Source organism: Polypterus senegalus, chromosome 6, assembly GCF_016835505.1.
Source record: "Polypterus senegalus isolate Bchr_013 chromosome 6, ASM1683550v1, whole genome shotgun sequence".
NCBI lineage: Eukaryota > Metazoa > Chordata > Cladistia > Polypteriformes > Polypteridae > Polypterus > Polypterus senegalus.
The window spans coordinates 115,397,668-115,413,662 of record NC_053159.1 but is presented as its reverse complement, the minus strand read 5'-3'; the positions used below and the strand labels follow the sequence as shown (position 1 = coordinate 115,413,662).

General features: G+C 39.4%; 1 protein-coding gene across 1 annotated transcript in view; it reads right to left on the bottom strand.

Annotated features, from left to right (window-relative positions):
- LOC120531432 (aldehyde oxidase-like) overlaps positions 1–14,930 on the bottom strand; it is a 68,742-nt gene extending 53,812 nt beyond the window's left edge. The window contains exons 1-8 of the mRNA XM_039756850.1: positions 14,781–14,930; positions 12,383–12,440; positions 9,093–9,189; positions 5,221–5,329; positions 3,909–4,035; positions 3,020–3,081; positions 2,013–2,090; positions 1,772–1,852 (exon numbers count right to left, since the gene is read on the bottom strand). Of these exons, the coding sequence (XP_039612784.1) occupies positions 1,772–1,852; positions 2,013–2,090; positions 3,020–3,081; positions 3,909–4,035; positions 5,221–5,329; positions 9,093–9,189; positions 12,383–12,440; positions 14,781–14,834 (666 nt within the window). The 5' untranslated portion in view covers positions 14,835–14,930. The remainder of the gene's footprint in view (positions 1–1,771; positions 1,853–2,012; positions 2,091–3,019; positions 3,082–3,908; positions 4,036–5,220; positions 5,330–9,092; positions 9,190–12,382; positions 12,441–14,780) is intronic.
- Positions 14,931–15,995: the final 1,065 nt, after the last annotated feature.

Genomic DNA, 15,995 nt, shown 5'->3' with positions numbered 1-15,995 from the left:
CACAATAGAACATCACAAAGCCCGGACTTTACCAGCAATATCAGTACTTCACACAAAGTCTAAATTCCAACTGCCACAAATCCCTTTACAATAACCGGTTTGGCAGTTTGAGAAATAAGGTTAATTTTAAAAACATGGTGCAGAACTCAATAAAGGAGAAAATATTACTGCTATTTGGAGAGAACATGGAGAACTCCAGATGCCTCAGCCCATCTACCTTACGCCCCAGTACGCAATCAGGAAGCTACAAACAAGAACATAGTGCAGAGGGGGCAAAATAAGTCCAAAATCCTAAGGAGGCAAAGATGACCCAAAGAAGGTAATATGAGGATTACCTTTCATGGCTACACACCAACATTGCATTAAAAATTAGACTAGCCATTTGGAAGGAAAGTTGGATCTAAAACAGAAAATAATTCCACTTAAAAGGCTGCCGTGCCACTGCTAGAGGTGAATTGGAGCTTTATGTACTCGTCTAGGCCTTCTTATTTAAGTGTTTCTTTAGCACAGATAGAGGGAAATTAGTGATAAAATAAAATTAACCAGTATTGATGAAGTTCTGCATTTGCCCTGGTAGTCCACCTTTACTTTGATGAGAACTTCCTACAGTCACTACATATGCTGTATACTGCAACAGCTATTTACTTACAGGTGGCACTATCCCTCCTGCTTGTTGAAGGTGTTTTAACACATTTCTACTTCACGCAGATAGGTGGAAGTATCTAGACTCATACTGTTATTTGTACCACTCTACTATCCATTGTAATGTAAAGGTGACCTGACAGTAGTCTGGCCCTAAAACTGGAGATTGTGACCACAGACACACCAGGGGCCACTTAATTGAGTTCTAAATGGATGGCTCCCGAGATTGGTCTGGACTCTGGGTTTACAGCCTGAAGATATCTGGAATTACAGTACTTCTGGGCTAGGACTTTAAATTTCTTTACTACCATCAAGGTTGCCAAGTACAGAGCCTGGAGGACTGATATTGGCAAATACTTGACTAGAAGAAGGAAAACAAGGAGTCATTGGGGAGAACAACCTAACTGGAGTCTCTCTGACCCTGTATTTACATACTTTCACACAATGTTAAGGGCTCCAGAATTTATTTTTTGGGCTTACCAGGAAGTAGCTGAGTTGAGCTTAGAGCCACTTAAAGAGGTAGTTAGCAAAGTAAGAACTTGCCTGGCAGGAATACGAGTGGCCAGTCTAGTTTTAGATGAAGGGGACAGAAATAAAGGGAGTGTTGGTGAGCTGTTTGTGGGGGAAACTGGAACAGTAGTAGATAGGGTCAATGCTGTTTAGGCAGATCTAGAAAGGTATAGGTTTTGTTCTTTTATATAACTTTGTTGTCAACTACTTTACTTTCTTGTAAATTATCTATTGTACTGAATGACCTCTATGCATGTTTTGTGTTATAACAAACTGCCCCTCTTTGCTTACCTAGGGCTCCCTGGAATTTTCCAACCCTAGCACCCCTAGACAAAGATTGATAGAGGGACCTCTGTTGTAAGAAAATTCAAATTTGAAGGTGCAAGGTAGGGCTCAAATAAAACATGCTTATCTTTAAAATGTCAGAAGAAACGGGACTACCCAGAGAAAAATCACACAGTCGGGGCAGCAACTAAACTCGACACAGTGTTTGAAAAATATCTTGAACCCAGATAATTGGAGTCTCAGCACAAACTACTGTGCCAACATCCAACCCACTGTGAAGAGGTTATACTCAGAAATGTCTCTGCTCTTAGCATGAACACTGGCGCTGCAATACCATGAGTTCTGGTGGAAAGATGAAGTCTTGAGTCGGGTCCGCCAGCCGGAAGTCATCAGCTTGGAATGTATCATCAGATCCCTGCAGAATGGAAGTGGAATCATTGGTCTGATAGAATGAACTGACAAGTTTAAAAACTAATTTATTGTTTGACTCTTGGTGTGAGAGCTGCTGCAGCAATTTCTTGACTTTGGTGGTACGTAAGATGTCCTCTACATATGTAGCAGAAGCATTAGCTTACCATTTCACATGGACCTTCTTCCTTTCGTCCCTGCCTTGCAAAAATGTCTTTGCTTCTCTTTTGACAACAGTCTTTTCTCTGTAGATTAAAAGGGGCAACAATCTGAAAAATTTGGCGCAGTAATCTGCTTTAAATACCATTTATATACACAAGGACTGGTCACAAATGAACCAAGTGCTGATATGCATGTTTGCCATTTCCAAGTGTGGTGTCTAGCAACCTTTTGTTCACCTGGCAACTGCTCTCTGAGTGGTCATTTATCACTCTAATAAACAAGAAGAGCCTTTCTCATTACTGGCTCACTCTGACTTTCCTGGTGGAAGTACCCAAAGAGTAAGCCCTTGGCAGAGGCAACATACTGTAAATGGTTGGCTCAAATACCATGCATTTTAGGAAGGTGCAATGACATAATAAAAAGGACAGCCAGGACATCTGATAGCAGCAAGTAAGCAATCCTTTCTCCAAAGGCACAGCATATTCATTTTGACAGCGAAATGCTGAGAGAGTGCTCTAAACAATATTGTTCATTAGCCGTGCATAGGGACTCATAGTGTGAAGCAGTATAGAACAGGGGCATATAAAATGCATACTGATTATTTCTTCCTTTTGTTGCAGTGCTTATTATCAGAGGGTCAGTATTTCTGCTAATCAGCCTGGCTCCTGTAGTACTGCGTTCCATTAGATTTTACTCTGTCACTCTAATTTGGTCTAGGTATCACAGAGTATTGCCAGCTGACTTCTGCATTACTGGCATCAGTGCTACTGCATTTATCTGGTATGGCCTATGTGGCACTTTTTTAAACTGGCCTGGTTTCTGTGGCATTAATTAACATCAGTTTCCCATCTTGGGATATGTTTTTATCAGCCTGGTGTCTGGTGCATTGGTTTTTAGTCTCAAATTCTGTTTTGCCAGGTTTTTAGATTTAACATTCATTTTATATTTTTAAGGGAACAGGAGTTTTCACAATATTTGTAATAGAAAATGAAAATATATGTATGGCGCTCACCTGACAAAAGGTTTTAAATCCATCAACAATAGGTCTGTATCCAGTACAGCGGCACAGGTTTCCTGCATGAGAATAGATAAGGATTGGTACTTATAAAAAAAAAATTAAATGTTGTGTTTTACTGTGTTTTATTAAATTAAAATTGGGAGAGGTGCTCCTCCAAATATGTTACATCTACTTTAGGCTACCTTTTAAATGAGAAGAAGCTGTTGATAATGTGTAGCACACAGAGGTGCCAGGCCAGCAGCCTCTCCTTTAATATCATTACATTATAGACTTCAGGAAGCAATGGGCAGACCATACTCCCTCCTAGACCAGTGTAGATGCTGTGGAAAGGGTGAGCAACTTTACATTTTATTTTGGTGACCACCAATAGGCACAATATATCTCATTCATTATCAAGACTTACCAACACTTTTACTTTGTCAGATATCTAAGGAAAGCCTTGATGCTTCTATTCTTTATTCATTAACTACAGTAGAGTCGCTGACTGCATTATGTCCTAGTATGGGTCCTGTTCATCTCACAACAATAAAGCACGGGAGAGGTGGTAAAGGTGGCTCAGAATTTTACTGGTACATGACTGTCTTTTGTTCAGAAAATCTATAACACACTCTGCTTTAAAAGGCAAGCATTGTTATTAAAAACCTGAGCCATCATGGCTAGTAAAGGACCTTAACTATACACACTAGTAAATTAACAAATGCAAGTAGCAATTACCCTGTATAATGCCTACATGGCAATGAGTTAGAATTTGAAAATAAACCTGGCCTTAAAACAAGTAGCTTTACACATTAGATTAAAGACAAGCTCCTTCTCACTTGCCCCAGGACACTCCTTAATGCAGTCACATAGTTGTATCTACAGGGTTCCCCAAGGGTTCACTCACCAAGAAGGGCCTCCTGGATGTCCTCCATGCTGGGCTCTGGGGAGTTTCTCAACAAAGTGTACATGGACATCACCATGCCAGGAGAGCAGAATCCACACTGGGTGCCATGTGCAGCAGCAATGCGCTCCTTCAGCAAAGAAAGCAGTCACAAAGTTGTAGGCGTAACACAGCCAATGTGCTGTCATGGTGCGCAGACCCAACCAAAGGTGCATCCATGAACAGGTTTGCTGACACCTGGCAGCAGTTAGTGCTTAATCACTCACACACAAAGAGTAACACATAGAAAGGAAATACAAGAAGCAAATGTCCTTCCAAATGGGCACATACATGTCTTGTATGTTTAGGACACACAGTGCACACCGCAAGAACACACAACAGACATGAACACACATATAGTTCTAGATGACTTCACTAGTCGTTTGTCAGCAGAAGAAGCCAATAAGGATATCAACTACCCTGCTTTCATCGCTTCTTGCTGCAGTACCAGCAATTAGTCCATGGACCTCATTTGGCAACCTTTCTCTATATCAAACATTATTTAGTAAAACATGGACAAGTGGTTCCCAAGCTTGGTCCTGAAGACCCCATGTGCTGGCAGATTTGGTTGGTTTATTCCAACCAGATTCACAACCATTGAAAATAACTGATCTCATTTAATTAGCTGGTCTTTTTTTCTCTTCTCTTATTCTGCATACAGAAAAGCACAGCAGTATTATTTTACATTCATAAGACACTTAGAAATATTTCTGTTTCGCTATTGCTTTAAATTCTTTGGTTGTTTTCCTATAATTTTGTCCCTTTTCTATGTAGTTTGTTCCCTTAAGTGTTTCCTAATGATGACAATTAAAAACAAGCAGAGCAGACACCCAGGCAAACAACACTGAATGATGAAAGGCTGCAAATACTCCAGTGTTAGACCCACTAATTAGTAAATGATGATAAAGCAGAATGAAAATCGGGGAAGAAATGATTATTTATACAGAAAAAACTACATTATCCTCATAACTGCTTAGTATATTGTAATAATAAGTTACCAAACATTGTTTTGTAATTTCTACATTGACTTCAAAACACAAACTCTGGGAAATAACCGATGAATTAATTAGGCTTGGAGTCCAATTTAAAACAGAAATTGGCTGGAACAAAAACCTGCAGCCACAGGGTGTCCCCAAGACAGAAGCCGAGAACCACTGACACAGAATTTGAAAACAGCCAGAAATTAAGTTAGTTCAATTAATGTTTGAAGGGCCCTTGGATTTGGAAAGTCAGAGCTGTCACTTTACAGTATGAGAACACTGGCATGAGTACCCACCTGTACTGGGTGCATCTTGGTTTTTGTGCTTCCAATCCCTTCAACAGTAGTAACGGCAGCTCCGTGCAAGGAACAGATAGGAAAAAGACAGGCATTCACAGAGAAGTGGCTTATAGATGTAGGTCAAGGAATAAACATTTTTAATCTGTGCAGGTCCAATAAGCCCCTGGCATGGGAACCACTTTCTACAGTCCTCTGGCACAGGTTTATTCTGTCTGAGCAGAGCCTGCCCTACTATTTAGGAGAACAAGACAGACACCTATAGCGGCAAAACTTAGGGGCAGCATTGTTTTAAACAATATAGACCTACAAACCCTTGGACTCAATATGACTGTCCTATTATATTGTTTTATATTATTTTTGCATAACGTCTGATGATATAAAGATGTTAATAATAACATGAACAACAACAACAGCAATGGTGACATAAAAATAATGATAATCCTCATTACCATAGCAAGAGCCACAACAACATTTATTTATATAGCGCAAAGTGCTTTACAAGATGAAATGAAAAGGAAGTTGATATAAAACATAAACAAGATTAGGTAATAAGATTATACAGTATGTAACAAAGGTAAATGTAAGGCTTGATGGCCAGGAGGAGAGAAAAAACAAAAAATGCTAGTTAGGCTGCAGAAAAAACGAAATCTGCAGGGGTTACAAGGCCAAAAGACAGCCCAGCCCCCATTGGGCATAATATAGATGTTCTAAATCAATCCTCATGGTTTTCAGGCTTCACATGGAAGAATTTGACGATGATGGTCATTTGGACATCTGGGACAACCGCCATTCAATATATTAAATCGGGGGCAGCACACCTTTATCAAGTGGTGGCCACCACAGAAGAACTGGAAAATACAGCAGATAATAGTACAAATTAGTACAGAACTGCAGAAACCAGAAGAAAATGAGAATTCAATATCCATATTGACTAATAGGGATACAACTAAGATACAGCTATGAAAAAGCCATTTAAAATAATGGGATTTTAGAAGTTTTTGAAATTGTTCTACAAAATTTCTATTGGTAAAATACTCTAAATTCAGGAAGCCAAAATCTGGAAGAGGTGGACAAAGTTTGCCTGGAGAGTAGTGGAGGCGGAGAAAAGAGAGAAGAAAGGAACAAGACTGTACTTTGCTCTTGAGGACATTGTGCTTTTTTGGGGATGGAAGAAAGTGCTTCCCCACCTGTAAGTAAAGGTGTGCTGTGTGGCAATTTGTCTCCTGTCTGTCTGTGTGAGGGTTAGGGTGGCTGTACGTGATCCAGTGGTCCACAGAAAGTTACTGCTCATCCATTCGGAAATACAAGACACATGATCAGAAAACTAAGACCGTCAAGATCATCAGGCACTACTGACAAAATAAAACTGTGTGTTTTCTGCATAGCTGTGGCAACTCACCTTGTGCTTTGAGATAATCTGACCTAATGGAGGCATGTAGATCAAGAAGAGCAGTGGACTCAGAATATATCCTTGTGGTACACCATATAAAATATCATGGCTATCCAAAGTATAATAACCAGAACTAACAAAGAATTTTCTACCTGTTAAGCAAGACTGGAAGAGGCACACCCATTGACTAAGGCAATTTATAAGAATACTGTAATCAGTGTGTCAAATGCTGCACTCAAGTCTAAAGGAACAAGAACAGATATATATGGCCTCCGTTCACATTAACCCACAACTTATTTACTATTTTAACCAGTGCAGTTTCTGTTTCTATTTAGTCCCCCTGGCAAAATAAAATTAAACGATCAAAACGGCAAAAATACTGCAGCTCTTTAATGCCTACTAAAGGCTGATATAATTCAAACTATTATTAAATATTAACAATTATGAACAGAATCAGTGATAAAGAGCAGACCTGTTGAAGTCCCAATGTATCTGAATTACTGCTTGCAATGCAAACCAAGCTTTTCCTCTAGTTGTATAGGGGCTAAATAGATCACAACAGCAGGTCTAGGACCCCATACTCAAAAAGCAATCCCATAACTGGATAATTATATTGTATTGTTTGCATATCTGAAGATACAGTAAATAGGAATCATGAACAAAGATTTTTGTGATTATATTAAATTTGTCAATTTATTTATTGATCTAAAGGGCATATACTGTATATGTTATGGAGCTGCCTTGGTAAGATTATAACTAGAGCGACACCATCATCATGAAATACATGATTGTCTGGAGGTTTAAACAGAGAAGGTAAAATTGAACTTGAAGTGATAATATGATTGTGTGAAAAAATGTTTTTTTTTTACTTTAGGGAAATGTAAAATGCAATCAATCAATAAATATATAAATAAAGCCTGCTAATACATCACAATTCCTACATGTTTTCTGAAAAGACACCTCTCAAGATCATATCCTTCTGGGAAAGCCTTCTAAACAGACATTGCTGTAAGTAATCAACTGCCCCCTCAGTATTCTCAAATTGTAAGTCCATCTGTGACTTCAGCCCTGATTCCTCTCTCCTGTCTCCAGGTTTTAATATACAAGTCTGGCAGTATGGACTCCACTCAAAGCAAAGACAGTGGTGAGGCATCGTTTACAACTTTGCCTAGGGTGGCAAAAATGCTAGGATCAGCTCTGTGTTTCAGAATGTCCACATGTCCATTTTTCAATCCATTTCAGTGTTGTGGAGATACTGAGCTTAATTGAATTGTGTAAGATGCAAAGCAGGAACCAAACATGGGCATATGTTACAGGACACACTGCCATACGAACACACAGTCTTCCAGTGAATCAGTCAGTGATTTTCCAACCCGCTATATCCTAACAAAGGGTCACGGGGGTCTGCTGGAGCCAGCACAGGACACAAGGCAGGAACAAATCCCAGGCAGGGCACCAGCCCATCTCAGGGCACACACACACACACACATACACCCACACACCAAGCACAATTTAGGATCGCCAATGCACCTAACCTGCATGTCTTTGGACTGTGGGAGGAAACCGGAGCACCTGGAGGAAACCCACGCAGAACATGCAAACTCCACGCAGGGAGGACCCGGGAAGCGAACCCAGGTCTCCCACTGCACCACCGTGCCGCCCACAATTTTCCATACCAGGTTAATTATATAAAATGGGCATATTTGTTTTATGGAAGGAAATCAAACTAGGATCAAAAAATGAATCCTGTTCTCTGGAGCTGTAAAGCAAAAGCAGTAAAAAAAACTGTGATCCAAGATGCCCTGTCTAACAATATTTCTGAAAAAGGTGTAAATAATTAATCACAGTGCATTTTCTGGATTAATAAGTAATTTTATGTCAGCCATTATGATAAATTGTGAATTGCAGTTAAAATTTTAACTAAAGTAAACAGTATCTGCACATAGTTTGGCATGAATATACCCACTGGAAAAGCTCTCTGAAAATGATCTTTACAGTAGTCTCTGCTTCCTGCTTTATAGCTGGGAAGAAGAGGAGATTGAAAGTAAGGGTGGGTGAAGTAGGCAAGAGGAAGGTACTTAAGTGTTGAGTAGGGGAGAGCAGTATAATGGAAGGAAAGGTAGGGTATGGTAATGGAGGGAATGGTAGGGGAGTACAAGTTAAAGTACAGGACGAGAAGAAAGAGGAGTATAGTGTAAAGGAATATTTAGTAAAAGGGAGGGGAAGGTAGAGGAAATTAGAGTTGGAGAAAGTTTAGGGAATATAGGGTACAGTAGAGGAGAATGGCAGGTAGGTTAGGGAAATTTAGGGAAGGGCAGAGTAAGATAAGGTAAGATAGGAGAGGGGAGTGTAAGCTAGAGTTTTTCCAAGTCAAATGAAATAATTATTTTAATACATAAATGAGAGATCCAAATGATTTTACCATAGACAGTGTATTTCATCACTCAAAGAATGTGTTTCATTAGCAGATAAAGGATACACAACCTTCTTGCAGAGAGGGTCATATTGAGATAACATCACCGTGCAGGCTCCACAGCCACCTCCTCCACAGCCATATTTTGTTCCTGTGAGCCTAACTAGACATGAAGAGATTCAGAGCTGGTTAGTTGCACAGCAGACACCCAAGAGTGCTAATTTTGACATGAATATTCATTTTCAAGAGATTAATAGTCCTTTTGATTTATTTTACATGTTTACACCAATAAATACTGATTCAGTTCAGAGCATAATTATCCAAAGGTCATAATTTAGTGAATATAAGGAAATACAACAGAGATTAATTTTAAATAGTGAGCCAATGAGAATACATTTAGCAAGTAGAGAGCCAATTCTTTTTAAATTGATTATGAGCCAATGGTGATTCATTTAAAAGAGAGATACTAGTTCAGCATTATAGGTGACTAGCAAAATACCCGCGCTTCACAGCGGAGAAGTAGTGTGTTAAAGAAGTTATGAAAAAGAAAAGGAAACATTTTAAAAATAACGTAACATGATTGTCAATGTAATTGTTTTGTCACTGTTGTGAGTGATGAGTGTTGCTGTCATATATATATATATATTTACACACACACACATAAACATATATATATACATATCCATACATATATACATATACACATATATATATACACACACACACACACATATACATACATACCGTTCATCTAATGAATACACTGAGTATGGCTTTACCAAAACAATCATTGATGGCGAATAAAGTATCCATTATTCATAAAGCTTCAATTGGTGATCTGTCTTTCTGCATTAACCGCATATTTTTTCATACGTCCCAAACCAAGGAGATGCGAGGGTAAAATGAATCGGGAAGCGCGCATACATACTCAGTGCACCCCCTCTCGGGAATCGAACCTCGGACATCGGCACTAGAGGCAAAGCCATTGCGCCATGGCTTGTGGTTTGTCTATTTGAGAGTATGTAGATCGGGATATATATACCCGCGCTTCGCAGTGGAGAAGTAGTGTGTTAAAGAAGTTATGAAAAAGAAAAGGGAACATTTTAAAAATAATGTAACATGATTGTCAATATACAGTAATTGTTTTGTGAGTGTTATGAGTGTTGCTGTCATCAAGGATTTCATTATCATTATTTCTTTCAATCCAGTTCATATTTGTAGGATGTGTTGTGTTCAAGTTACATTCCGTGTTTGTCAATCGTTGTAAAGATGACAGGTTTCATTCATCGATTCGTTTCTTACTGCATCAATAAACAGCTCGTCTTCCTCTTTATCTGAGACGTGATACACTGCATGCACAGGTTTTTTTTTTTACACTGTCTTCCTTTAGCGGGACATTGACTTTTTCCACCGTGTGCTTTGTTTCCGCAGTAGCTGCACTAATGAATATGTTTGTATGTGTCAGACGCTTCATATTTTTTTTCTGCCTTCTCAATTGTATAATTCGGTTTTTGTTCAGCACTCTTTGGAACTGTTGCTTTTTGTCTGTGCATTGCGTCAGTTCATGTGAGCCGCTCGGTGTACATGCATCAAAGCTTCCCAGCTGTGCTGGTGCCATCTCGTGCGATGTCCACGGCTGTGTTTAATGTTAGCTAAGACCCGGCACTTAAAAGTTTCTCTCAAAGTTTCCCCGAGTTTGTGCCAAACACCACCCTGACCATCTCATCTTCGTCTGCATAAGCACAGTCCTTCACCCGTGAATATTTAGCAGCAGTGTTTCTATTGGATTGCTGCTGACGGACGGCCTTATATGGGCAGGCACTAAATTACGTGGGAGGCGTAACTCCGCCTCCCATGGGCATCGAGCAGAAGTCTATTATAGTATATGGACGAAAAAATAGGTTCAAGTTATGACCATTACGTGTAGAATTTTGAAATGAAACATACCCAACTTTTGTAAGTAAGCTGTAAGGAATGAGCCTTCCAAATTTCAGCCTTCTACCTACACGGGAAGTTGGAGAATTAGTGATGAGTCAGTGAGTCAGTCAGTCAGTGAGGGCTTTGCCTTTTATTAGTATAGATGATTTACTTGATAAGAATAATGTCTGTAGCAGGAAATGTAACAGTCACCTAAAAATAAGGATGATACTAAAATAAAAGCCAAGATTGATTAGATTGATTGTTTGGTTTAGTTAAATGGTTGCAGGACCTAATAAAATTATTTGGGAAAAGAGAGAGAGATCAAACCCATATTTCAGCAATTTTCTTCAATGCCAGTTGAAGAAAATGCACAGTAAAATGGAGAGAGCTAATAGCCATTTGGTGAACAAAATAGCACCTACAACACTTAATCACTAAAATCTGGTTACATATGGAGAGGAATGAAGGTCAGTAGGCACAAGACAGAATACATGTGTGTAAATGAGAGGGAGGTCAGTGGAATGGTGAGGATGCAGGGAGTGAAGTGGCGAAGGTGGATGAGTTTATGAGTTTAAATACTTGGGATCAACAGTACAGAGTAACGGGGATTGTGGAAGAGAGGTGAAAAAGAGAGTGCAGGCAGGGTGGAATGGGTGGAGTACAGTGTCAGGAGTAATTTGTGACAGACGGTTATCAGCAAGAGTGAAAGAGAAGGCTACAGGACGGTAGTGAGACCAGCTGTTATATGAGTTGGAGAAGGTAGCACTGACCGAAAAACAGGAAACACAGCTGGAGGTAGCAGAGTTAAAGATGCTAAGATTTCCATTGGGTGTGACGAGGATGGACAGGATTAGAAATGAGTACATTAGAGGGTCAGCTCAGGTTATATAGTTTGGAGACAAAGTCAATGTGGTGAGATTACGTTGGTTTGGACATGTGCAGAGGAGAGATGCTGAGTATATTGGGAGAAGGGTGCTAAGGATAGAGCTGCCAGGCAAGAGGAAAAGAGGAAGACCTAAGAGAAGGTTTATGGATGTGGTGAGAGAGCACATGCAGGTGATGGTGTAACAGAACAAGATTCAGAGGACGGAAAGATATGGAAGAAGATGATCCGCTGTGGCGACCCTTAATGTGAGCAGCCGAAAGAAGAAGAGGAAGATTAAGAGCTTGCATACCTTCTATATTTCCAAGATTTCAGACAATAATATTGATGCTCATGTAGACAGTCAAAAAAAGGAAAAGTGAGTGATACCAGGTTCTTGTCAACCAAATGCTTTTGGTGTACATTAAGTGACATAGCTGAGCTAAAGATCCCCAGACATTGAACAGTTCCTCACTGATATCTGAAGGAAAACATTTCTCCAAGTACTGCCTTTCTTAGAGCTCACATTTTGTCTTAAAGTACTGTAGTTGAAATCAGAAAATAAGCTCAATACCTTTTCTCCTTAGAAAGTCAAGTAGCATGACTTCAGGATCTGCATTCTTCTCAACAATCTGAAAATGTGAAAGTGAGGAAAAATTGCCTTGATGAACTTGAAATGCATGAACATGGTAAACAAAAGGAGTGACTACCCTTAAAGGTAACCACTTTACAAAATGTTATTTCCAAAAAAGTAAAAGAAAAAAAAATGGAGTCACTTACAAATAGGCAGTGGGTTTGAAGCAAACCCTTACAGTATCTCTGTCCATGTGACTTTATGCTGTATCTGTTTTACACCCAGAGAGTGACACAAAGCACATGGAGACCAAATAGTTTCATATGGCTTCAAGATGGATATGTGTACATGTTGTGATATTGGGTCCCAGGTCACTGCAGAGAATATGCCACTTTAAATACTATCCCTAAGGGAATGAAGTGTGTACAGGGAATTCTTAATGTATTCATATTTTACTGGTAAAACTGAAATGACTTTATCAGGTGACTGAAGTGTGTAATTAAGATTGGTTGGACTTTGCTATCCTCCTCCACAACACAGTATTGGTTCTTTAAGGAATGAGCTGCTTGAGATCCTGACTTGGCAGATATTTCTTTCGACAGAAGATGTAAGACTGAATCAGTAAAGTCTGAGTAGTTTAAACTCATCTGGCTTAGCTTTCCAGGGAGTGATGAACAATAGAAAAATGAAAAGTTCTCAATATCCATCCAGCAGACCCTTTTCCTGCTTAACCAACTCAAGGATCTGTGGAGATGTAGCCCAGTTACCAATTTCTACATTATTTTTATTTTACCCCTGCTTGCTTTGCTTGACAGACCATCACCCGCTGAATGCTCCTTACGAAACCCCTCTTAAACGGTGATACAATGGGAAACAAATACTATTTTTTTTTTCCTCCTCTTTGCTCAATCAGCTGCTGGCTTGCTGCTGCTGCCATGCTGTGTGATCTGCATCTCGTGCAGCGCTTGAAACGTTTAAAAGCCTGTACAGTAGCTATCATTTTGTCTCATTGCCTTGTCTCTCTTCTTTCCCAGACATCCTCAAACACTATTCAATCTCTTTCCACTGTTCCGTTATTTCATCTAGTAACATTTTTTGTTTGTTTGTGGTAATGCATTCTTTACTATAATTTTTTTGAGACTTTCGAATCTTCCTACTTCCATTATCTCTAACCTGCTCTTCATGTGTATTGTGCCAACGTTTTTGAATTCATTCTGCTTTGTCATCTACTCGTTGTCTTTATCTGGCCCCGGACGTGGTTAAATCTCTTGGCACAAAGTCTCGTCTTGTGAGACATGAAAGTGTCTCTCTAAGAAGGTCACGTCTCGTCTCCCTGAACAGGTCTCGTCTTGTCCCAAGTTTTTCTTTATATAATAGAGAGATATTCAAATGGTGTTACATGTATTTGGTGCCCCAATGTGTCCCTTCTAAAGACACCACTTATTATAAGGAGAATATTGTAAATGTAAACAAAAAGAGACAAAACCTAACAAAACAGAATTCATGTTATGTTTAAGAAATTCAAACTTTAATTAGCTGCAGACCCTACATGATTAACAACTAACAATAATGCCATTTTTATTCCAATTGAATTGGAATCTGCTGTTTCTAAAAGCTTTTAAGTGACCACAAACCTACCTTGGCTACATTTTTAACTATATGACGTTGTAAAATGCTGTTAAAAAGCATGTATTTAATGCAGTCTACTAACATATATAATTGAATTATATTCTATTGTTTATATTATGACTCACTGTTACAAATATAACTAAAAAAGAAAAATGCTCCAACTTTCGATAGTTAACTAAGTTTCTGAATGCAATTGAAACTATGCCATGCTTACATTTTCTAAGCAAAGTGAATGAGCCAGTATTTGAAGCCAGGATTCTGGAGCAGTGAGAAAACAGTTACCTCTGTGTAAACTGGACACCCTTCAAACTAACACTGGAACCCAAGAATTCCAACAAAGAATTAGCTTCTGCTCTGCATCTTTTATTTTTAATCATTTAGCCAATGCCTTTTCTGAATTAACTTTTACTGCAGCATTGCATGATTGCAAGGCTATTGGAAGCATCAAGTGCAGGGGACAAACTCACCCTGGATGGGATGCCAGTCCAGTTATTTGCACTGCCAGCTGTCCTAACCTACACACTTTTGACATGTGGTAGTAAACTAAACTACCAGAATGACACTGTTGCCTCACAGCTACAATGAACCAGGTACAACTCCTGTGCGGCTTTTAAAGATTTGCTACACATCTGCATGAGTTTTCTGCAGTTTCTTTCAGTACTGAAAGCCAATGAACCACACTGCTCCAAGTAGTTACTGATGATGAAAAACATTTTAAGAAAAAAAAAAACATAATGAAATTATATAAGAAAACATGCAAAATGCTAACCTTTCTTCCATTGATGTAGAAGACGAGCTCGCTGGATAACTCCTTGCTGGACATCTTCCTCGCTGTGTCTGCAGAGGGCCAAACAGAAACCACTTAGACAGGAATCTCAACAGCAATGATTTGTTAGAAGCAGCCTGATATCTGACTAAAACAGGGGAAGATCAGACTGTGACACAGTTAAAGGTAATTTGCTTTTCAGGTCACATGCAGAGTACCCATCCAGTCTGACAAATCATTTTCACAGGAGTCCATGTCATTGGACAGAGATGCCCCCCTGTTCTTGATCTGCATAACTAAAAGGCGTGGAATAAAGGACCCTGAGTGGCTCTGTTGAGCAATAGAAAGTGCGTAGCATAGACAATGGGAGTCAGCTCTCTGTTTCTAGACATGTTTCCAGTACTTTGGCCGTGTCACATGTTCATTTACAAGGGTACTGCTTGCTTGATGAAATATTCACTCTGCAAATAAAGTGGACAGAGCCAGTAGCAACATTTCTAGCACAGTGAGACAGTAGAAAGATCCATATCAGCTTTATTATGATTTACTTTTATTTTATGTTTAAATACAACATTTTACAGCAAGATAGTTTAAAAGTTCAGGGATTTCTAAATATACTGATTTTTTACAGCAAAGGCACATACAGGTTGAGTGAGGGTGACACAGGCGGGAGCTGAAATGGCATCAGTCCATTTCCTTATCGTCTATGTGATAGTTCAGGCCCTCGATGTTATAAAATATACACAATGAGTAAATAACATGCACAACGGGGTGGAACAAACTATTGGCCTAGATCTCTATGTGTGCCTTATTGGGTGTCTCGATAAAAAAGAAGTACAGTTGGGCTTTATGGCCAGATAACAGGTGACCCCTGCCACAATTGACTGCCCCTTTCCTTCCGCAACCTCTACTTGCTTGTCCACACAAGAAACAGCTGAAACACTGACTTGAAGGAACATTCCAAGCCACAAGGTTGACTAATATCAAGTTAACACATTTTCACTGGATAAAATTCCATTTTTCACTAGGCAGTGGTCCTCAGCCCTTTGGACCTGTCATGTGTGCCCACATACATCCCATAGGTACTGACACCTTTAGCAAGCTGCTACTCCTGGACTAAGAATTAGACTTGAAACTTTGGCATTAATGGTAACAGACAAAGCAGCAGACTGTAACATGACTATACTTCCAGGAATGTGCCAGACAGCTTTGCAGGAT